Genomic DNA, 23,152 nt, shown 5'->3' with positions numbered 1-23,152 from the left:
GTCCCTGCTAAGAACATCAACCCTCTGACCCCCTGCGAGTGGGGCACACCGAGGGCTAAGTGTGGTGACCTATCAGCCCCCCAGGAGCAGGAGGCTGTTCCCTGGGGACATCCACGGCCACTGCTTCTCCTGTGCCACGTCCTGCCCCAGTGCTGCGTGCCCGCAGCGGGTGGCTGTCACTGCAGGGCACTGCCAGCGCCTGTGCCACAGCAGCACCCTGGCAGCTGTGCTCCCCAGGGGCAGTTTCCCTCCTGGCAAGCGGCTCGGGCTGGGGCTCAGCAGGAAGGAGGTGGCAGTCAGGGCACTGGGCTGGGCTCTGGGAGGCCTGGGTCCTGCCCCAGCGCAGTGTGCTGGGTGGAAGTGCAGGCGAGGGCAGGAGCAGCCTGCGGGGGTGTCTGTGCCCTTGGAGCTCGCCTGGGGCTGGGCTTTGCTTGGCTGCCCAAGCAGGCAGTGGTGGAGGCTCCTGCTTGTGCAGCTGCCACCCGAGAGCTGCTCCTGAGCCGTGCCAGGAGCCCAGATGTCGCTGCAGTGTCTGAGCTGCCCTCGGCTTTCGGGTGCCCCCTGGCACCGTTTTGTGGTTGGCTTCACCACTGCACCACTGTGCCCCTCGGGCAGTGTGCTCTGACCTCTGCTCCGAGCTGTATGTGCACAGAGTCCCTCTCCTGCCTTGCTTAGGTTCAAAGGCAGCACAGGAGGTGTCCTGTGCCACACGGGGAGAGCTTCCTGCAGGCTGGCACCGACTGTATTCAGCAGAGTGTGTCCAGCAGGCCAGGGGAGGTTCTTCTGCCCCTCTGCCCTGCCCTGCTGAGACCTCATCTTGGGCACTGCCTTCAGCTTTGGGCTCCTCAGTTGAAGAGGGACAGGGATCTGCTGGAGAGAGTCCAAGGGAGGGCTGTGAGGATGATGAGGGGCCTGGAGCAGTGCCTGGTGAGGAGAGGCTGAGGGCCCTGGGGCTGCTTAGGCTGGAGAAGAGAAGACTGAGAGGGGATTGAATCAATGTCTGTAACTATCTGAGGGCTGGGGGTCAGGAGGGGGGGACAGGCTCTGCTCACTGCTGCCTGGGACAGGACAAGCAGCAATGGATGGAAGCTGCAGCACAGGAGGTTCCAGCTCAGCACAAGGGCAACTTCTTGCCTGGAAGGGTCCCAGAGCCTGGCACAGGCTGCCCAGAGAGGTTGTGGAGTCTCCTTCTGTGGAGCCTTTGCAGTCCTGCCTGGATGTGTTCCTGTGTGCCCTGAGCTGGATTGTGTGGTCCTGCTCTGGCAGAGGGTTGGACTGGATGAGCTCTTTGGGTCCCTTCCAGCCCCTGACAGCTCTGAGCTGTGAGCTGTCATCTGTGACACTGTTTTTTCTTTTCAGAAGCAAGAGCTTGAGCTTCCTCTGAGTTCAGCATCCTGATCCTGACCTTTGGGAGGATGGAGCAGGAGAGTGGCTCCAGTGCTCAGCCCCCTGGTGAGTTTGCTGCCTGGCCAAGTGCTTGCCTCTCCCCTCCAGTTTGTTCAGCATGGTTTGATTTCCATCCACAGTGCTTAGTGCTGAGCCACAAGAACAGCAGCCCCTGGGAACTCAGTGCTGATGAGGTGCCCTGAAGGTTCTTGGGTCCTTGTGGTTTCCTGCTCCACACCTAGCCAGGGGTGTCCTGAGAGCTGCCTTCTGGCTGCAGAGGTTTGCAGCAGTGGTTTATGGCTTCCCACCAGTGCAGGGCTCCTGACTTGTGTGGCTGTGTTACAGCTCCTGCAGAGCACAGAGGCTGGCTTGGGTTGGAGGGGGCCTTAGAGACCATCTGCCAGGGGCAGGGACACCTCCCACCAGCCCAGGCTGCTCAAGGCCTCATCCAGCCTGGCCTTCAGCACCCCCAGGCAGGGGCATCCTCAGCCTCTCTGGGCAGCCTGTGCCAGTGTCTCCCCACGCTCACTCTCAAGACTTTCTTCCCCATCTCCACTCTCAGTGTGCCCTCTTCCAGGGGAGCTTGGCTGTAGGCCAAGCAAGCTGATGAGTTTGGGCTTCTGCCTGTGCTAAAGATCTTGCTCTTGTCTATGGATTTAAATCTGGGAGTTCAGGAATGGAAAAGGGTAGGAAAATGCCTGTGGAAGCATGGAAGATGTCTGTGGTCCTGTGCAGGTGCTGGAGTGCTGCCAGCAGGTGATGGCTACACCTCAGCATGGCCTGCAGATTCAGCAGCAGCCACAGAGGGACCTGGAGGCTGAGTCTTTGCAAAGGGACATTCAGGGGAAGCCTCTGCACCACCTGGAGAGCTGCTCAGAGTGCCTGTGGCTCCCTCACTGCAGGGCTGCTTTGGCAGGGGCAGTAATGTGGTGTTTGGGTTTGGATCTGCTCCTAAGGCAGGCAGAGGAATGAGGCTGTCCAGAGGGACACATTTCCACGTGTGGAGTTCACACCTGCTGTGGCAGTGCTTGCTGGCCACTGTTGGAGCCCAGTGCTGGCTTAGACAGGTGTGACCCAGGGGTGATCCATGGCTTGGCTGGAGGTGGGCATCTTCCAGGGGTGATCCATGGCTTGGCTGGAGGTGGGCATCTTCCAGGGGTGATCCATGGCCTGAGGTAATCTTGCAGCTCGGAGCTCCGTTTGTTCAGCTTCCAGCCCCAGCCCTCTCCCCTGAGCCACCTGCGGAGCTGTCCATTGTTCGGTCGCTTCATGCCCTGAGCCGCTGGGCAGGGAGGAAGGACTTGGTAGCCCTGGGGGGACGACACTGCTCTCAGGGTAATGCAGCTGGAAGGCAGCACTGGTCTCGGGGCAGGGCCAGCCAAGGCTTTTCCCATTCTCTCCTCCCCTGGTGTACAGGAGGGAGGTGCTGGCAAAGGTCCCCTCAGCTTCCTGCTGGCATGGGGGCAGGTTTCCAGACACAACCTTCTGCCCATCCCAGCTGACATCAGCCCCAGGGAGCAGCCTGAGAGCACAGCCAGTGGGAGCTGCAGGCTCTGCCTGCCAGCATCTTGCTTGACCTTTTGCCCTCCTCTGTAGAGTCAAGGCTCTCAGAAATCAGAATTCCCTCTTGGAAGACACAGCTTAATAAGGGCAAACAAGGAAGGAGGAGAGGGGGTGGAGAACAGTGAAGGGGCTGCTGCACTGCCAGCCTGGGGGACCTTAAGCCAAGGAGCTACATCCAAAGCAGCATGGCCAGGAGAGGAGAGAGGGGATCCTGCCCCTCTGCTCTGCTCTGCTGACACCTCACCTGCAGGGCTGGGGCCAGCTCTGGGACCCCAACACAAGAAGGACCTGGAGCAAGTCCAGAGGAGGACCACAAAGATGCTGAGAGGGCTACAGCAGCTCTTCTGTAGGCACAGGCTGAGGGGTTTGGAGCTGTTCAGCCTGGACAAGAGAAGGCTTCAGGGAGACCTCAGAGCTGCATTTCTGTGTCTGCAGGGGAGCTGCAGGCAGGCTGGGGAGGGACTGTTCAGAAGGGCCTGTGGGAGTGGGCCAAGGGCAATGGTTTGGAAGTGCAGCAGGGCAGAGTTAGGTTGGACATCAGGAGCAAGTTGTGCCCAGTTAAGGTGGGGAGAGACTGGCACAAGGTGCCCAAGGAGGTGGTTGAGATCCATCCCTGGAGACTTTCAAGGTGAGACTTGCTGTGTCCCTGTCCAGCCTGCTCTAGCTGGAGGTGTCCTTGCTGCCTGTAGGGGGGTTGCAGATGCCCTTGGAGGGTCCCTTCCAAGGCAGTGCAGTCCGTGGCTGTGCTGCTGCCTTTGTTGAACTGCTGTAGCCCCCAGCTCAGAGGCATTGGGGACATGAGTTTGTCAGAGTGTGGACTTCAAACATCCCCCCAGGGCTGCTCTGTTTGGGTTATTGGAGGGCCTGAGGTCAAATCCAAGTCAGTGCAGCTCAGGGGTCACTTTAAAGCTTACCCTGACATGTCAGCAGCTGCTGGGAGTGTGAGAAGAGACAGTCCTGTGGGGTTGGCTTTCTCCAGAGTGACCTGAGAGTGCAGGGCTCCTGCAGCCATTCCTCTGCAAAAGGCCTTGGTCAGTCACTTCTGCAGGGTGTCAGAGGCAAAACAGTGTCTGCTTACAGCTGCTTGTTGGCAAAGGTGGCTGGAGACTTGGTGAGGAGCTTAAGCTGTGCAGTGAAAGAGGAGTCTGCTGCTGCAGAGCTCAGACTGCTGGGCTGGAGCTGTGCAAGGCAGTGGTGAAGGCTTTCCAGAAGCAAACTGCATCCTGCTAAGGCCTGGCTGCTCTGAGCCCTGGGCCTGCTGTGCTTGTTGCATTTGTAACACCTCTCCAGGTGCAGTTTCTGCACTTCAGTAAATGCCAATCTCTGTCTCATACCAGTCTTGATAAGCAGAACCACTCCAGCTCCACACTGCCTGAGCCAGCACCTCTGTGCCCAGCCAGCTCTGCCTGCCAGATTCAGAGAGTCACAGAATGGGCTGGGCTGGAAGAGACCTCAAAGATCATCCAGTGCCAGCCCATGCCATGGGCAGGGACACCTCCCACCAGCACAGCTTGCTCAGGGCCTCATCCAAACTGGCTCCAAGCAGGGGGCAGCCACAGCCTCCCTGGGCAGCCTGTGCCAGGCTCTCCCCACCCTCACTCTCAACAATCTCTTCCTCCTCTCCACTCTCACTCTCCCCTCTCCCAGCTCAAAGCCATTGTCCCTCAGCCTGCCACTCCCAGCCCTTCTCCAAAGTCCCTCCCCAGCTTTCCTGCAGCCCCTTCAGGCACTGGAAGCTGCTCTGAGGTCTCCCTGGAGTCTTCTCCTCTGCAGGCTGCACAGCCCCAACTCTCCCAGCCTGTGCCCACAGGGAAGCTTCTCCAGCCTCTGATTGTGACCTCCTCTGGACCCTCTGCAGCAGCTCCAGGTTTCAGCTGGTGCTGGGCCCAGAGCTGGAGGCAGTGCTGCAGGTGAGCTCTGAGCAGAGGGGCAGGGTGTCTGTTGCAATTTCATTCCCTCTCCTCCATTTCACATTTTTATTGTCCTTTGTCTGGGCTTGCAACAGGCTTGGAGTGGGGAGAGAGAGCTCCTTAAATGCCTTTACAGTGCTCTGGGGGACAGACATCAACTTTTACTGAAGGCCACAGAGAACTCAGTGTTTTGGAGCCTTCATTTCTCCTGGGAGGGCAGTGCTGAAATTGCCTCATCTGTTTTGAAATCCCCCAGAGGTGCACAAGGACAACATCAAGTGGAAAAGCAAAGCAGGTAGCAGTCAGTGGGGATGGGCAGGTGATAACCCCTGGAGGTGCTCAAGCAAAGCCTGGATGAGGCACTTAGTGCCATGGTCTGGTTGACTGGATAGGGCTGGGGGATAGGTTGGACTGGCTGAGCTTGGAGGTCTCTTCCAACCTGCTTGATTCTGTGATTCTATGAACCAGCACCAAGAGCTGAGTGTGCACAGCAACAACAGACCCAAAGCCATTCCCCTCGGGGCAGCAGCCTGCAGGCTTGGCACAGGTCAGGCTCAGCTCCCACACTGTCTTGAAGCAAGAAAGCAAACCTCAGTGACCTGTTTGCAGGTCCTACTGTGGACCCAAAGTCCTCAGCAGTTTGTGGTGCTGAGCAGTCTCCTTTCCCTCTTCTGTCCAAGTCTTGGTGCCTGCCTGGCCATGGGCAAGTGCAAAGTGTCTGCACTGCCTGCTGGAAAACACAACCATGGAAGCATTTGGCTTGTGGAAGACCCTGGAGGTTCATAGTGTCATAGAGTGGGTTGGAAGGGACCTTCAGGATCATCCAGTGCCAACCCCCTGCCAGGGGCAGGGACACCTCCCACCAGCACAGCTTGCTCAAGGCCTCATCCAGCCTGGCCTTGAGCACCTCCAGGGAGGTTGTGGAGCACAGAAGCACCCAATGTGATCTTTGATCACATTGGGTGCTTCTGTGCTCCACAACCTCCCTGGGCAACCTGTGCCAGTGTCTCAGCACCCTCAGCCTGTGCCAGTGTCTCACCACCCTCAGCCTGTGCCAGTGTCTCACCACCCTCCTAACTTCCTCCTCACATCCAGTTTCCATCTCCCCTCTGCCACTTCAAACCCATTCCTCCTCCTCCTCCTCCTCTCATTCCCAGCCCTTGTCAATAGTCCCTCCCCAGCCCTCCTGCAGCCCCCTTCAGATCCTGCAAGGCCACTCCAAGCTCTCCTGGAAGCCTTCTCCTCTGCAGGCTGCAACTCTCCCAACCTGTCCTCTGAGCAGAGCTGCTGCAGCCCTCTGAGCATCTCTGCCAAGGTGCCTGCCCCTGAGCAGAAGCGTTTGGGGGTTGAGCCGCAGGCTGCAGCGGGGTGCAGGGCTGCTGTGCGGGGCTGCTGTGCTGGGCTGCTGTGCGGGGCTGCTGTGCGGGGCTGCTGTGCGGGGCTGTGCTGGGCTGCTGTGCGGGGCTGTGCTGGGCTGCGGTGCGGGGCTGCTGTGCTGGGCTGCGGTGCGGGGCTGCTGTGCGGGGCTGCTGTGCGGGGCTGCTGTGCGGGGCTGCTGTGCGGGGCTGCTGTGCTGGGCTGCTGTGCTGGGCTGCGGTGCGGGGCTGCTGTGCGGGGCTGCTGTGCTGGGCTGCTGTGCTGGGCTGCTGTGCTGGGCTGCGGTGCGGGGCTGCGGTGCGGGGCTGCGGTGCGGGGCTGCGGTGCGGGGCTGCTGTGTGGGGCTGCTGTGCTGGGCTGCTGTGCGGGGCTGCTGTGCGGGGCTGTTGTGCGGGGCTGCGGTGCGGGGCTGTTGTGCAGGGCTGCTGTGCGGGGCTGCTGTGCGGGGCTGCTGTGCTGGGCTGCGGTGCGGGGCTGCTGTGCGGGGCTGCGGTGCGGGGCTGCTGTGCGGGGCTGCTGTGCAGGGCTGCTGTGCTGGGCTGCTGTGCGGGGCTGCTGTGCTGGGCTGCGGTGCGGGGCTGCTGTGCTGGGCTGCTATGCTGGGCTGCTGTGCTGGGCTGCTGTGCTGGGCTGCAGTGCGGGGCTGCTGGGCTGGGCTGCTGTGCTGGGCTGCGGTGCGGGGCTGCGGTGCGGGGCTGCGGTGCGGGGCTGCTGTGCGGGGCTGCTGTGCGGGGCTGCTGTGCTGGGCTGCGGTGCGGGGCTGCGGTGCGGGGCTGCGGTGCGGGGCTGCGGTGCGGCTCAGCCGCTCGCCTGGGCGGCAGTGGGAAGCGAGGCGCAGCAGCAGCAGCAGCGTCCTGCGCGGAGCCTGCAGCTGGGTCTGCTCTCACGACCGAGCCTGCTGTTCACTGAAGCTCTTTTGCCAGCGCTTCCTTCCTGCGTTTCTCAGGGGGAGGGAGGGGGCAGCGCCGGGAGCGTTCCGCCGCCTCGCAGGGAGGAGGGAGGGCGCAGCGCAGCGCAGCGCAGCGCAGCGCAGCGGCGGTCCCAGCGCCTGACCTTTCGCTGCAGCTCGCTGGTGTTGCTCAGCAGCGGAGCCTCCAGGGAGTAGCAGCATCCTCCTTGCTATTGTGCTGCCTGCCCGAGAAGGGGGCTAAAGTTCAGCTTTTATGATGTTCTCACTCTGGGCCTGTGGGACGAAGGGCACATTCCCTGCTTGGGTCAGACGAGTGCAGGAGACGAGAGCGTCCTCCAGCCGAGCCAGGAGGAGAGGAGAGGCAGCTGGGCAGGGCTGCGGCCAGCTCCGGCCGCTGCCCGAGGCTCCCAGCAGGTGGGAGGGCAGTGGGGTTGGTGGAACTGAAGGGCTCTGCTTCCTCCTGCCTCGGCGCGGTGCTGGCTGCCGTCGGGGCAGGGCACAGGGCATGCCGCGGCTCAGTGCAGTCCTGCACCTCGCTGCTGGGCGCTGCTCCGGCGCTTTGGCCAGGACTTACTGGAGGTGAATGGTGTCCACTAAGGCAAAGCAGGGGGCAAAAAGCATACAGCAGCCCCCAGCCCCCTCCCAGCACACACAGGCTTCTAGGGAACCCTCTGCACGCCTGAGGACTATGTTTGCAGTGGATGCTCCCAGGCTGTGCTCCCTGCCCATCGTGGAATCATAGCATCACAGAGTCAGCCAGGCTGGGACAGAGCTCCAAGCTCCTCCAGCCCAACCTAGCACCCAGCCGTGGCCAAGCAACCAGACCATGGCACTAAGTGCCCCAGCCAGGCATGGCTTCAACACCTCCAGCCACACAGACTCCACCACCTCCCTGGGCAGCCCATTCCAATGCCAGTCACTCTCTCTGACAACAACTTCCTAACAACATCCAGCCTAGACCTGCCCTGGCACAACTTGAGCCTCTGTCCCCTTGTTCTGTTGCTGACTGCCTGGCAGCAGAGCCCAACCCCAGCTGGCTACAGCCTCCCTGCAGGCAGCTGCAGGCAGCAGTGAGCTCTGCCCTGAGCCTCCTCTGCTGCAGGCTGCACCCCCCCAGCTCCCTCAGCCTCTCCTCACAGGGCTGTGCTCCAGGCCCCTCCCCAGCTTCATTGCTCTACAGCCTCTGTATTCCCTGTACCCAGGGGCTAGAGAGAGCCTTCAGTGCTCCCTGTGCCCATCTGGGACCAGCAGCACAGGGAGGGGATTCTGCCCCTCTGCTCTGTTCTGCTCAGACCTCACCTGCAGCACTGCCTCCAGCTCTGGGAACCCAGCAACAAGAAGGACCTGGACCCGCTGCAGAGGGTCCAGAGGAGGCCACCAAGATGCTCAGAGGGCTGGAGAAGCTCTGCTGTGGGGACAGGCTGGGAGAGTTGGGGCTGTGCAGCCTGCAGAAGAGAAGGCTTCAGGGAGGCCTCAGAGCAGCTTCCAGTGCCTGAAGGGGCTGCAGGAGAGCTGGGGAGGGACTCTGGAGAAAGGCTGGGAGTGGCAGGATGAGGGACAATGGCTTTGAGCTGGGAGAGGGGAGAGTGAGAGTGGAGAGGAGGGAGAAAGTGTTGAGAGTGAGGGTGGGGAGAGCCTGGCACAGGCTGCCCAGGGAGGCTGTGGCTGCCCCTGCCTGGAGGTGCTGGAGGCCAACCTGGATGAGGCCTTGAGCAAGCTGTGTTGGTGGGAGGTGTCCCTGCCCATGGCAGGGGTTGGCACTGGATGAGCTCTAAGGTCCCTTCCAACATAAAGCATTGTATGAATCCATGAATCTCCCAGGTGCCACCTTGACATTCACCCAGCACCATGGGTGCTGAGTGCCAGCCCTGCCCGAAGCAGCACCCAGTGGCTGCCCATTGAGGTGTCCATCAGCCTGGTTGCTGGAGTAGGTGCTGAGCTGCTGTGCCTAAATGGCATCCCTCTGGCTGTGGAGAGGTGGAGTTGAGCACAGTCTGGGAGTAGAGGAGGAGGTTCTGCCTCTCTTGATGCTGTGTTAGGGCTGCCCTGGGATGCACTGGATGATGCTAACGTCCATCTTGCATCCTTTCACTACTGCTTGCAGCTTCTGCTCAGGGTGCTGCAGCATCCCAGCCTGGCCACACTGTTCTGCAGCAGGGGTCCTGTCCTGTGGCTGATTTGAGTTTCTCCCTCAGCTGGAGTCCTGTGCCTGGCAGAGCTGTGGAGCTCACCATTGTGCCTCCCTGCCCTGCCGCCGAGAGCAGAGGGAGGGTCACTGCCCATGGGGCGGGCACTGCCCCTCTGCCTCCTTGGAAAGATGCCTTTGGCAGGGCAGAGGAAGTTCTGCCTGACCTACCAACTCCATCCAGCTGCAAGGGGAAGTCTTGCTCCCTGCCCTTCTCCCTCACATCCTCACACTCAGTGCTCTGTGCTCCAGTGCTGCTGCCTTGGACCCTCAGCTGAGCTGGTTCCACTCCCTGGCCCAGCAGGACCCAGGCTCTGTTTTGGCTGAGATCTTTTCTGCCAGCATCCTGAGTGAGAGAGGCTTGTGGACAACCTGCTGAGGACCAGAGCTTGAGTGCTGGGGCAGGGAGGGGATCCCTGAGCTGCAGGGGGTGGGCTGCTGCCTAGGGAGGGTCAATGTGGCTGCACCTGTGTGTGACCTGCCACAGAGATGGAGCTAGGGTGAGACACTTTGCTTCTGGACAGCTCCTGCTGGCCCAAGGGAAATGCCTTGGCAGCAGCAACTGGGGAGATCCTGCCCCTTGTTAATTCCTGCTTGGAAAATGTGCCTGTGCCAAACACACCTTGCAGGGGCTGCTTCAGGGAGCAGGCCTGGGAGAGGTTCTTCTCTTGGAAGGCTTCCTCCTTCCTGGGTACACACATCTGGGATGTGGTGGAGCTGGGCCTGAGGTGAGGTGAGAGCCAGCTCACCCCCCTGGGGGTTTTGGTTCTTCAACACTGAGCCTCTGCAGTGTCCTGCTCTTCAGGCTGGGCACACAGAACTATGCAGGTACCTGAGGTGTGCTGGCAGGGGTTGGGTTGTGGAGGAGAGAGGTGAGGCACTTGGAGCCTGTCAGCTCTGGCATTCCTCTTATCACAGTGGTGCAAGAGAACAAACTGACGCTGGCAAAGCAGGCTGGAGGCTGAGGGAGGCTTGCCAGGAGTGTTGCTGCAGGTAAGAGGGCTGGAGCCATGGTGTGAAGGCAGCAGGCAGCAGCATGCAGGTAGCCTCAGCAGTGGAGCTGATGAGGGCACAGCCTTGGTGCTCGCAGCCAGCTGGGAACCTGCAGCCTGGCACCAGTCTGTCTGGGCTCCAGGGGTTGATTTGCATGCACAGAAAGTGCCTGTAGCAGCCTGCTCTGCACTGCTGCCCTGGCATAGGTGCTGGCTGCAGGCTCCTGCCCAGCTGCCCTCTGCCCACCAGCAGGTAAGGAGTGGCTGTGGAACAGCTACCAGCTGGTGGCTTCCTTCCAGCCAGGGCCAGGCTCTTTGCAGAGCACTCACTCAGCCCTGCTTCATTGGGCACGACTTGAGGAGACCTCTCCTGTGGTTTTCTTCTTCGTCGTGGGCTGCACAGAGGTTGGGAGGGAGAAGAGTTGTCAGGAGTTGTTTTCTCTTGGGGAAAAAGAAATGAAGATTTAGTACTGGCCCTTCCCTCCCCAGGGCCCTACCTCAGCACCAGCCTCTGTGAAGCAATTTTCAGCCTCTGCTTCCAGCAGCTTGGAGCAAGCCAGCAGCAACTCAGCAGAATCAGAGTTCAGGCAGTTCAGAGCTCCCAGCGCCTCGGAGGAGCTGCTCTGGGGTCCTTACAACGTCCTAGGCACAATTAAAGGAATTCCTCAGCAAGGAGGGTGCAGGCTGGGGGCTCTCCAGCAGATGCAGTCACTCAAGGAAAGCTTTGTTTGGCTTGGCTGGGTCCTGCCTTCCTTCCCTGCTCTTTCATCCCACCGCTGCGCTTTGTCTCGCAGTGCTCTGCAGTGTCTGTCTGTCCCTCTGTCAGTCTGTCCCACGTTCATTCCCGGCTGAATGGGACAGCATCAACCTGACTGCTTCCAAGACAAACAGCCAGAGGGGCTGCAGGGGGCCCTGGGCTGCCAGGAGGCTCAGTGGTCGCTCACTGCCTGCAGCTAGAGGCTGGGAGCTGCTGTCAGGCAGCCGAGCTGCAGGCAGGGATGGGCTCTGTGCCTCCAGTCCCTGCCCCCCGACAGCAGGAGCAGTGCAAAGGCACTGGGCTGTGGGGACCTGTGCTCCTGAGGTGGGTAACAGGCTCCAGGCTCAGCCCTTGGCTCCCAGAGGGCCTGCTCTTGGCAACTGCTTTGGGGTTAAGCTCCTGCCTGTGCTGTGGTTTTTGGGGGTGCCCTGAGGAGATGGGACTGGTGCAGGTGCAGTCCTGCTGGCTGAGAGGAGGCTGCACAGAGGTGTAGCAGCTGTGGGCACAGCTCATGGGGAGCTTGGAGAGTCCCAGCAGGGTCTGTGTCTCCACTGGGGGCTGTGTGCTGGGCTTCCAGAGCTGCTGGCACAGGACTAGGACAAGTCCTAAGGCACTGCTGAACGAGGATCCACAGTGCTGTGAAGGCAAGAGAGAGGTCAGGACTGGGCACCTGTGCTCACTTCCTTGGGGTCCTGCTGGCAGGCCTGGGGTGAACCATGTCCCACCCCTGGGACAAGTGCAGCTCCTTCCTGTGCTGCACAGCCTGAGCTGCAGCCCTTGAAGGGCCAACAGCTGCTTGGTGTGGCAAAGGCCAAATGCCAGCGTGGAGGGCTACTGCCTTCCTGGCAAAGACACCTTGGTGCTGTTGGCAGCTCTGGGTGCTGCTGCTGCTTTGGGCTGTGCCTTGGGACCATCACTGACTTGTAAGAAGGTGTTGAGGTGGTCACAGTGAGGGCTGTGAAGGGCTTGCAGGGCAGAGATCACATTTTGGCTGCATGCAGGCCTGGCAGAGGGCGTCAGAGGTCACAGAGTCACAGAATGGCTCAGGTCAGAAGGGACCTCAGAGATCATCCACTCCAGCCCCTGCCACGGGCAGGGACACCTCCCAGCAGCACAGCTGCCTCAAGGCCTCAGCCAGCCTGGACACAGGGCTGTGAGCAGCCTGATCCAGCAGAAGATGTCCCTGCTGAGTGCAGGGTCTGGACTGGAGGAGCTTTGGAGGTCCCTTCCAAGCCAAACCATTCTGTGATGGGAAACATTTCCTTCTGGAGCCCAGTGGGAACCTCCCCAGCAGGAGCTTGTCCCCATCACCTCTTGTCTTCTCCATGGGACTCCTGGTGAAAAGGGAGTCTGCATCCTCCTGGCAGCCTCCCTGCCTGTCCTGCTCCGTGGTGAGAGGTTCTTTGAGTGCAGCCTTCGATGATGCTTGAGCTGAATCGGCTGTTGGAGCTGGCAGAGTGCTGCAGGCTGAGCTGTTTGTCTCTGCTTCAGCGCTAAAGAGGCTTCCCATTGGTATTCATGGCTCATAGAGCAGCTCCTCAGCTGCTTCCTGCTGCTCCAGAGGCCTCTTTCCATGCATAATTTACTGCCAGGCAGCAGGGGGAGGTTTGAATTTGGTTTCTTTCACAGCACATCTATAGGATCCTGTTTGCTAAAGCTTCTACTGGTGGAAATGGCAGGAGCTGCCTTATCTCCTGCTCTCAGATAAACACCTCTCCACATCCTGTTTTTCCTCTGCCATAGGAACAGGAAGAGGTTGATTGTTCGAGATGTGCGTCAGGCTCCTTGTCAGCAGGCAGCCACCTTGCCCTGCCTGCCATGGCAACGGCAGAGCTCTGCAGGCTGCTGCTGAGCCCACAGGTAGCCTTCTGCTCCACTGCCCCCCCACCGGTGCAGCTTTGCTGTCCCACGGAGCACCTCACCGAGATGTTGACTTGGTTGGAGCTGATCAGGTGCTGTGAGTGAGCAGCCACAGCAGCTGGGGCACAGGATGGCTGCTGCCCTGCCTGCTGCCCAGAGCCAGAAACACTGCCAACAGCATGGAGTTCAGCTGTGCTGAGTGCAGGGTCCTGCAGCTGGGGCAGGGCAATCCCAAGCACAGATCCAGGCTGGGTGAGGAGTGGCTGAGAGCAGCCTGCAGGAGAAGGCCTTGGGGGTGTCAGTTGGTGCCCAAGTGCCCAGGAGCCAGCACTGCCCACTGGCAGCCCAGAGCCAGCTGTGTGCTGGCTGCAGGCAGAGCAGGCAGAGCAGCAGCACAGGGAGGGGATTCTGCCCCTCCAATCTGCTCTGCTCAGCCCTCACCTGCAGCACTGCCTCCAGCTCTGGGAACCCAGCACAAGAAGGACCTGGAGCTGCTGGAGAGAGTCCAGAGGAGGCCACCAAGAGGAGCAGAGGCTGGAGAAGCTCTGCTGTGGGCACAGGCTGGGAGAGTTGGGGCTGTGCAGCCTGCAGAAGAGAAGGCTTCAGAGAACTGGAGGCAGTGCTGCAGGTGGAGTCTGTGTCAGTGGCATGACCATGCCCAATGGTCACAGAGAGGGAGGGGTTCTGGGCACCACTCAGCATCTGCTGATCCCTCTGCAATGCACTGCAATGAGGAACTGGCAGAAGAAGATCTGAGAATGGAGTTTAAACAAGAATCCAGCGACTTTTACTGCTCTCAAAAGAAGGTTGAATGGATTAGAAACATTCACTGAGGCTTTTTGGTGTTAACAGTTGGGATTTGTCATGAAAACTGCTTAGGAGAGGCAGTTCAGGGACCTTAGGTTCAGACTTGGGGACTTCCAGAGATGTCTGGGGGGAGGATGGATCTTTTACTTTGGTGGTGATGCTCCATGTCTGACACTTCCATCCCAAAGTGCAGGTCGGGCCCCAGGACCTGCCCCTGCTGCTGTGTCTCAGTGTGCAGTGGCCAGCAGGTGAGAGAGGAGATGCTGCCCCTCTGCTCTGCTGTGTCCAGGTATGGGACCTCAGCACAGGGGGGACGTGGAGCTGTTGGAGAGCGTCCAGAGGAGGCCACAAAGATGATCAGAGTCTGGAGAACCTCTGCTATAGGCTGAAAGAATTGAGACTGTTCAGCCTGGAGAAGAGAAGGCTGCAGGGAGTCCCCGAGCTGCACTTCAGTACCTGCAGGGGAGCTGCAGGCAGCTGGGGAGGGACTGCTCAGGAGGGCCTGTGGGGACAGGCTGAGGGCAATGGTTTGGGAGTGGAGCAGGGCAGTTAGGTTGGACATCAGGAGGGAGTTGTTAGAGGTCTTTCCCAGCTTCAGTGAGTCTCCAGGTCTGTGCTTTGCTCTGCCCCTGCTCCCTGAGCGTGGCTCAGCCCAGGCTGGCCGAGGCTGTTCCAGCGCTGGGCAGCTTCTTGCTTGGGCTTCTGCTGTTTCTGCAGCTGGCCCCAGGTCTGAGCTCTGCCATGTTGGTGTTCCTCAGCTGTCTGCAGAGCCACCTGAGTGCCCGGTGGGGCTGAGGGAGAGGAAGGTCCCTGTTTGGGGTGCCAGGCAGCTGCCTGCTTCTGCTGCAGCTCTGCTGGCTCTTGGCAGGCAGGGCAGCAGGAGCAGAGTGCAGTTGCTCGGTGCCGAGGGCAGCGCCTGGCTTGGGTCTGTGTTTCTGGGGCAGAAGTGGTGAATTTTAGCCACTGTGCCAGCAAAAGCCGTGGGTGTTTGTGGGCTGACTGCTAAGAAGCATCTGTGAGCTTTGTTATTCTTCTGCTCCAGGCGTGGGGATTGTTTGCCGCTGGGAGGCTGCCTGCAGGAATCTGAGCTCCTCACTGCCCCCCGGGCTGCTGCTGAGCTCTCCTCTGCTGCCTGCAGAAGGCATCTCTCTGGGATGGCTTTTACTGCAGCTGAGAAAAGGCCTGCACTGCTCTCCATAGACCTGTGCTCTGCCCACAGCTCCTCTCGGCCCCTCCTGCTCCCCAGCCTGGCACCTTCTGCCCCTCTGCTCGCCTGGCACAGGTCACTCTCCTGCCACGTCTGGGTTTGGTCTCTGCACCTGAGGTTTGAATAACCAAACCAAGAAAAGGAGCAATAACAATGACTGTAACAACAATAACGAGGAGGAGGAGGTGGATGATGGTCTCTGGATTTGGACTAATAATAGCACCAATAACAAAAATAACAAAGCCATGATAGCAGCAGTGATAACAGTGGCAACAGTGGCAATGCTGTCATGTGTGGGGGCTGTTCTGGTGTCTCCAGCACAGGAAGGACCTGGAGCTGCTGCAGAGGGTCCAGAGGAGGCCACCAAGATGCTTCAGAGGGCTGGAGAGGCTCTGCTGTGGGCACAGGCTGGGAGAGTTGGGGCTGTGCAGCCTGCAGAAGAGAAGGCTGCAGGCAGACCTCAGAGCAGCTTCCAGTGCCTGAAGGGGCTGCAGGAGAGCTGGGGAGGGACTTTGGAGCAGGGCTGGGAGTGGCAGGCTGAGGGACAATGGCTTTGAGCTGGGAGAGGGGAGAGTGAGAGTGGAGAGGAGGAAGAGATTGTTGAGAGTGAGGGTGGCGAGAGCCTGGCACAGGCTGCCCAGGGAGGCTGTGGCTGCCCCTGCCTGGAGGTGTTCAGGGCCAGTTTGGATGAGGCCTTGAGCAAGCTGTGCTGGTGGGAGGTGTCCCTGCCCATGGCAGGGGCTGGCACTGGATGAGCTTTAAGGGTCCTGTATGATGGTGACCTCCCTGCTAAAGTGAAGTGAACCATTCCCTGCTGAGTGCAGCCAGGGTCTCACCTGAACTGGAGTTTCCCCCCAGAACTGATGAAGGCAGAGCTGTGGTGGCAGAAGTTCTCTGGAGCTAAGCTGTCCTTCCCATCTGGCTTGGGATCAAACCATGAAGTGGGGCTGCAGCTGCCAGGACTGTCTGGAGCACCTTTTGTGGTTGTGCCTTAGGTGATGGGGAGAGGTTTGCAAAGGCCTGCAGGGACAGGCCCAGGGGCAATGGCTGCAAACCAGAGCAGAGCAGATTGAGATTGGATGTGAGGAGCAAGTTCTGCCCCAGGAGGCTGCTGGAGCACTGCCCAGGGGGGTGGTTGGGACCTATCCTTGGAGATATTGAAGGTGAGGCTGGACAGGGCTGTGGGCTGCCTGCTCTGCTGACTGCAGGGGGCTTGGGCTGGCTGAGCTTTGGAGGTCCCTTCCAACCAGACAGTTCTGTGATTCTGTGATGAGAACACCTCCATTGCAGGGAGGGTTCCAGCCACAGGCTGCTTCACCTGCTGTAGGGAGGCTGCAGAGGGCCCCAGCCGTGTCCTGCAGATGTGCTGTGGCAGGCAGCAGCTGGTGCCTGTCCTGCCAGAGGCCATCCCCGGGCTGGAAGTGATGTAGCAGAGGAGTCAAACTGATCCCCAGGCAGAGCAATACGGAACCTTCCCTGCCACCTGAGGGGTCTGACTGCTAAGAAGGAGTCGATGTCCACATCAGGTGATGACAAGTGGGGAAGGTGCTGAGTGTGGCAATGCTTTTCCCCTCCTACCTGTGGCAGAGCCTTCCCCAGGCTGTGCTAGCACAGACAGGGAGGCCAAGGGTGTGAGTGGAGAGCTGGAGGAACTGCTGGTGGAAACCTTTCCTTCGCTGAGCCTCGGCTTCCAGAGCTCCCCAGGGGCTTAGGCTTTCGTGTGGGAGCTGCAGGGGAGGTGCCTGGTGTGGGGAGGTGCCCAGGCTGTGGTGGCTGCAGCCTCCCTCTGCAGCTCTGCAGCCTCCCTCTGCAGCTCTGCAGCCTTCTGTGCCCTGGAGTTCAAAGCTCTGCCGATTAGGAAGCTGAAGCTGGGGCTGGAAGTGGAGCCAAGGGCTGGGGCGAGCCAGACATACCTCGCAAAGGACCCTCCTCATCCTCCTGCCTCACCTATGGAATCACAGAACCACTCAGGGCTGGAAGGGACCACAAGGATCAGCCAGTGCCAGCTCCCTTGCCATGCCCAGGGACACCTCACACTAGGCTGGTCAGAGCCTCATCCAGCCTGGCCTTAGACACCTCCAGGCATGAGGCTTCCACCTCCCTGGGCAACCTGTGCCAGGCTCTCACCACTCCTATGCTGAACAGCTTCTTCCTAACATCCAGTCTCAGTCTCCCTATTTCCAGCTTTGTTCCACCCCCCCCAGTCCTATCCCTACCTGACTGCCTAAAGAGTCCCTCCCCAGCTTTCTTGTAGCCCCTTTAAGATACTGCAAGGCCACAATAAGGTCACCTGGGAGCCTTCTCCAGACTGAGCAGCCCCAACTGCCTCAGTCTCTCCTCACAGCAGAGCAGCTCCAGCCCTCTGCTCCTCCTCCTGGCCTTCTCTGGACCCTTTCCAGCACCTCCACGTCCCCCTTGTCCCAGGGGCTCCAGAACTGGGTGCAGTGCACTTCCCCCCTTGCATTCAGTCAGCCCCACAGACAGACACTTTAAAGCATGTTTGTCTTTCCGTGGGAGCCAGGGGCAAGGAGGCAGCCGTGGGGCTGGGCAAGGAGCCTTGGAGCCCTGCAAGCTGTGCTGAAGCAGCGCAGTTGATTGCCGCTGGGATGTGGCGTCTGATCCCGGTGCAGAGCCGACGCTGGGCTGTGCTTACCGGGGGCTGCGCTGCAGCATTCCTCCGCCTGCCTGCAGGCTGCCACCTGAGACCCTGCCCGGCAAGGCAGCGGCGGCAGGAGGCTGGGCTGGGCCACCAGGGGCTGTTGCTTCCTCACCGGGTCCTTGGCAGTCAGCTGCTGGCACTCCGGGCAGGAGCTGTTTCCCCCAGGACTCTGCCGTCCAGTATAAAGGATGTTTGACTCTCCTGGTGCAGGTGCACCTGACACAGGAGTGGACAACTGCGGAGGAAACCCTCCCCAGCCCCACCACAAGGCCACTTCATGGGGAACAGGACCTGCTGGCTCCAGTTCTGGGCTCCCCAGGGACAGGGAACTACTGCGTAGAGTCCAACAGGAGCTACAAAGCAGCTCTGTGAGAGCAAAGGCTGAGAGCCCTGGGGCTGAGGCGTTCAGAAGAGCAGCCCCAGAGGGCAGCTGAGCAATGCCCAGCAAGAACTAATGATCTGTGGGGGGCGAGAGGCTGGGGCCAGACTCTTGTCAGTGGTGCCCAGGGACAGCACAAGGGGCAGTGGGCACCAACTGGAACCCAAGAGGTTGCATCTGAAGAGGAGGAGAAAGTTGTTTGGTGTGAGGGTGCTGGAGGCCTGGAGCAGGCTGCCCAGAGAGGTTGTGGAGTCTCCTGCTCTGGGGAGCTTCCAACTCCCCCTGGCCACTGTGCTCCTGGGCAAGCTGCTGTGGGTGCCCTGCTGGAGCAGGGCTTGGACTGGATGATCTCCAGAGGTCCCTTCCAGCCCCACCCTGCTGGGGCTCTGTGCAGACCTAGAAGGTGTGAAAGTTTGTGAGCTGGTGTGGAGCAGATCTGCACCTCTCTAGCCAAGGCAGCTTGTGCTGAGCTCCTTTGTCACCAGGGCATGAAACTCTTCAGTCTCTGCGTCCTCAAAGTGCTGTCTGTGCTCCCTGCCAGCCTTCTGCAGCCAGCATGCCCTTGGTGAGAGCTGCAGACACTTCCCTGAGAAGAATGGAGACCAGGTGGAGTTTGATGAGTTCCTGATCCACAGACCCTGCTGTCTGTTGGTTCTCAGGTGCAATTTGAGCTCACAGTGCTGAGTGTTCTCCTGCTGCCGAGCCAGGAGCTGGCTGAGCAGCTCTGCTCCCTCACCCACTCCCACTTGATGCATTGCCTACAGCTTGATCTGTTTTGCCTTTTCAGTGCAGAGAGGCTGCTGCCCTTCTGGTGACACTGAACTCTCTCAGACCTTTGGTTTTCCTACCAGAAAGTTCACTCAAAGGCTTGCTGGGCTGAAGAGTTTTCACAGGGCCTCAAAGCTCAAGGACCTGCCCCCAGGTCAGGGCAGCCTCTGGTATCAATCCAGGCTGAGGGGATTGAGAGCAGCCCTGCAGAGAAGGACTTGGGGTGCTGGTGGAGGAGCAGCTGGACAGGAGCCAGCAGTGGGCACTGCAGCACAGAAGGCCAAGGGCAGCCTGGGCTGCAACCAAAGCAGCCTGGGCAGAGATGGAGAGAGAAGATCCTGCCCCTCTGCTCTGGGGAGACCTCACCTGCAGACCCCACCTGTGTCCAGCTGTGGGACCCCAACACAGGAGAGACCTGGAGCTGATGGAGAGGGTCCAAAGGAGGCCACCAAGACGATCAGAGGGCTGGAGAAGCTCTGCTGTGGGGTCAGGCTGAGGGTGTGGAGCTGTTCAGCCTGGAGAAGGCTGCAGGGAGCCCCAGAGCTGCATTTCAGTACCTGCAGGGGAGCTGCAGGCAGGCTGGGGAGGGACTGTTCAGAAGGGCCTGTGGGGACAGGCTGAGGGCAATGGTTTGGAAGTGCAGCAGGGCAGGGTTAGGTTGGACACAAGGAGGAAGTGGCACAGTGAGGGTGGGGAGAGCCTGGCACAGGCTGCCCAGGGAGGTGGCTGAGGCCCTGTCCCTGGAGACATCCAACATCAGCCTGGATGTGTCCCTGTGCAGCCTGCTGTAGCTGGAGGTGTCCCTGCTGCCTGCAGGGGCTGGACAAGATGCCCTTGGAGGGTCCCTTTCAGCTTGCTGCATTCTGTGGTTGCAGGTTTCCTGGGGCAGGAGCCACACAACCCAGCAGATGACCGTGACAATGCAGAGTGCTGTCTGGGGGGGGTTTGGTTTGGTCTATTCCATTCAACATCTTTTGAAGTCCTGCTAATTTGCAAGGCAGATGTTTGAGCTGCATTTTGTTCTTGACCTTTTCTGTCCACGAATTTCAGCTTCAGCTGGCTGCTGGCTGTGATCCTGCAGCTCTCTCACATCGCTCTGCTTTGATGATCACAGAATTGTGAGCCAGGAGAGCCAATATTGGAGAGTTATCACAGACTTGTTAGAGAGGAAGGAGGGCTGGCAGTGCCAGGCTGAGGGACAATGGCTTTGAACTGGGAGAGTGGAGATGAGGAAGAAATTGTTGAGAGTGAGGGTGGGGAGAGACTGGCACAGTGGCTGCCCCCTCCCTGGAGGTGTTGGAGGCCAGACTGGATGAGACCTTGAGCACCCTGTGCTGGTGGGAGGTGTCCCTGCCCACGGCAGGAGGTTGGCACTGGATGATCTTGAAGGTTCCTCCCAACCCAATCCCTTGTATGGTTCTATACTCTATTAATTGTTTAGATTGGCAAATACCTTTGAGATCACGAAATGCAGCCACTCTGGGGGGTGAGGTTTGGGTTTACATCCTGTATCTCTTAGCTGGCTGTGAGGTGAGTGCCATTCTGCCAGGGCACACAGGGCACTGAGTGGCTTTGGGCACAAAGAGAGCCCTTGAGTGAGTTCCTCCACTGGCGAATTCCTCTGCAGGGTTGGGAGTTTCACTTTCCCCGGGGGGGGGACACGAGGAGCCTCGGTAAGGAGGCGACTTTGCCTTGGCAGGATGTTGGAGCAGCAGCAGTGCAGGGTGCAGCAGGGGACTGTGCGGGGTGGCAGAGGTCAGCAGCCGCGGGCAGCGCTCGGGCGCTGCTCAGAGCAGGCTGCAGCGCCGCGCACCAAGGGCAGGGCGCAGAGAGCAGCTGATGGCTTTCCTCGGGCACTTCTCCAGCTCAAACCCACAAGCCTTGTGGGTTTGCTGGGCTTGAAATGTAGCCACAGAGCCTGAGCACTGGAAGGGCTTTGATTTGCCAGCTGCTGCAGTCCTGGTACCGAATTCAGGGCAGAGGAAATCCATTTTCAGCATGACAGATGTTGAAAGGAAGTGCATTGATGTCGACAGCTTGGCACCAGGAGCAGGCTGTCAAGCTCAGTTGTGCCTTGGTGGAGTGGTTGCAGATGTGGCTCTTTGAGATCTTCACCCAAGTGCTAAAACCTTGTTTTGGTGAAGCTCTGCCAGGTATCTTCTGGCCTGCAACCTCCTCTTCGGGAGCAGTGAAGGATCAGTGTCAGCCTGAGCAGTTCCCTTTTGAGCCTGATCTAGGAACTGAATGGGATCAGCTGCACAGGGCACATCTCACTGTGAGCTGGCATTGGGCACTGGGCAACCTGTGCCACTCTCTCCCCACCCTCACTGCCAACAGTTTCTTCCTCAGCTCTACTCTCACTCTCCCCTCTCCCAGCTCAAAGCCATTGTTCCTCAGCCTGCCACTCCCAGCCCTCCTCCAGAGTCCCTCCCCAGATCTCCTGCAGCCCCTTTAGGCACTGGAAGCTGCTCTGAGCTCTCCCTGCAGCCTTCTCCTCTGCAGGCTGCACAGCCTCAACTCTCCCAGCCTGTGCCCACAGCAGAGCTTCTCCAGCCCTCTGAGCATCTTGGTGACCTCCTCTGGACCCTCTCCATCAGCTCCAGGTCCTTCTTGTGCTGGGTTCCCAGAGCTGGAGGCAGTGCTGCAGGTGAGGGCTGAGCAGATTGGAGGGGCAGAATCCCCTCCCTGTGCTGCTGCTCTGCCTGCTCTGCCTGCAGCCAGCACACAGCTGGCTCTGGGCTGCCAGTGGGCAGTGCTGGCTACTGGGCACTTGGGCACCAACTGACACCCCCAAGGCCTTCTCCTGCAGGCTGCTCTCAGCCACTCCTCGCCCAGCCTGGATCTGTGCTTGGGATTGCCCTGCCCCAGCTGCAGGACCTTGCACTTGGCCTTGCTGAACTCTGTCAGATACCTGCACTGTGCCTGTATCGACCCCCAGGGGCTGGGGCAGGGGAAGGTCTCCTCGCTGCTGCTGCCCAGTGCCACATGTGCGGCAGGCTGCAGTGCTCAGCAGCAGTGATGGGCTCCATGGGGCTGTGGCCTGAAGAAAAGGTGAGTGCAGGTTTCAGGCAGACAGGCAGGCAGAAGCCATGGAGGACAGAGGCTTGTTTGGTTTGCTTGTGAAGGAGCTGAGCTGTTGGCTGGGTTGGTGGTGAAGCTCTGCTCTGCCTGCTCCCATTTCCTGTGCCATTCCCGCGCCTGCCTCGCGTTAATTCCGCTCCAGACTCGCACTGGATTTGGTTACTCTCTGGGCTGCATCCTGGGCTTTTTCCCTGTGTGTATACCTTTCCTTGGGAGCCAGGCCAGGAGCAGAGCCTGTGCCCAGGCATGCCCACACTCAGGCTCAGCTCCTCGGCTGGCTGCTCCTTCCCTGGGCACTTGGGACCTGCATTGCTTCCGTTTCGCTTTAAAGGACTCCTCCTTCCCCAGCGCAGAGGCAGGGGCTGAGGGCAGGCAGGGTCTGGGGAGGTGAAGATCTCAGGACAGAGATGAGAGGGAGACGTTGTCAGCTGGGCTGTGAATGTGGCAGCTCTCACTGCTGATCCCCAGGGGTGGGTGCCTGGAACAGGATGGTGCTGGGGCTCAGCCAGGAGTCACTCACTGCCTGAAGGACTTCAGACATGCATGGGGCAGAGCTGTTCCCAGCTGAAGCATGATCTGAAATCTGAAGTGAGCTGGAACTGTGAGCAAGAAATGCAGCCTGTGGGGCTGAGCTGTTCAGGAAGTGTGGAAGGCAGGAGGTGAATGAAAGGATCTTTCCTTTGGGCTTTAGGAAAACAGGTGGGAGGTGCCCGAAATATCCAAGGAGTGGCTCTGGAGAACTCATTCAGGCTTCTCAATTCATCCTTCACATCTGAACTCGATGCAGGAGCAGAGGTCATTCAGAATATCCTGAGTCATGGCACAGGATTGTGGATCACAAACAGCCAGACAAGAGGGACAAGGACCTGCTGGGGTGGGTCCAGAGGAGGCCAGCAAGGTGATCAGAGGGCTGGAGCTATGAAGACAGAGTAGAAGGGTTGGGGCTGTTCAGCCTGGAGAAGAGAAAGCTCCAGGGAGTCTTTAGAGCTGCATTTCAATCTCTGAAGTGTTCTACTGGCAGGCTGGGGAGGGACTGTTCAGGAGGGCCTGTGGGGATAGGCCAAGGGACAGTGGTTTGAAACTGGCGCAGGGCAGAACTTGGTTGGGCATCAGGAGGGAGTTGTGCACAGTGAGGGTGGGGAGAGACTGGCACAGGCTGCAGAGGGAGGTGATTCAAGCCCTGACCCTGGAGACATTCAGGATCAGACAGGACGTGGCCCTGGGCAGCCTGCTTTAGCTGGAGGTGTCCTTGCTGCCTGCAGGGGGCTGGACAAGACGCCCTTGGAGGCTCCCTGCCAGCCTGATGCAGTC

General features: G+C 59.7%; 1 protein-coding gene across 3 annotated transcripts in view; it reads left to right on the top strand.

Annotated features, from left to right (window-relative positions):
- The window catches only part of EXD3 (exonuclease 3'-5' domain containing 3), a 336,064-nt gene that overhangs the window by 64,013 nt on the left and 248,899 nt on the right, over nucleotides 1–23,152 (top strand). For all 3 annotated transcript variants that reach the window (XM_064171098.1, XM_064171097.1, XM_064171096.1), the window contains exon 3: nucleotides 1,360–1,452. In XM_064171098.1, coding sequence (XP_064027168.1) covers nucleotides 1,416–1,452 — 37 coding nt within the window. In that variant the 5' untranslated portion in view covers nucleotides 1,360–1,415. The remainder of the gene's footprint in view (nucleotides 1–1,359; nucleotides 1,453–23,152) is intronic.

The sequence above is a fragment of the Pogoniulus pusillus genome, chromosome 35, assembly GCF_015220805.1.
Source record: "Pogoniulus pusillus isolate bPogPus1 chromosome 35, bPogPus1.pri, whole genome shotgun sequence".
NCBI classification, from domain to species: Eukaryota; Metazoa; Chordata; class Aves; order Piciformes; family Lybiidae; genus Pogoniulus; species Pogoniulus pusillus.
The sequence above is the reverse complement of the archived record's forward strand: the minus strand, read 5'-3'. Positions and strand labels throughout refer to the sequence as shown.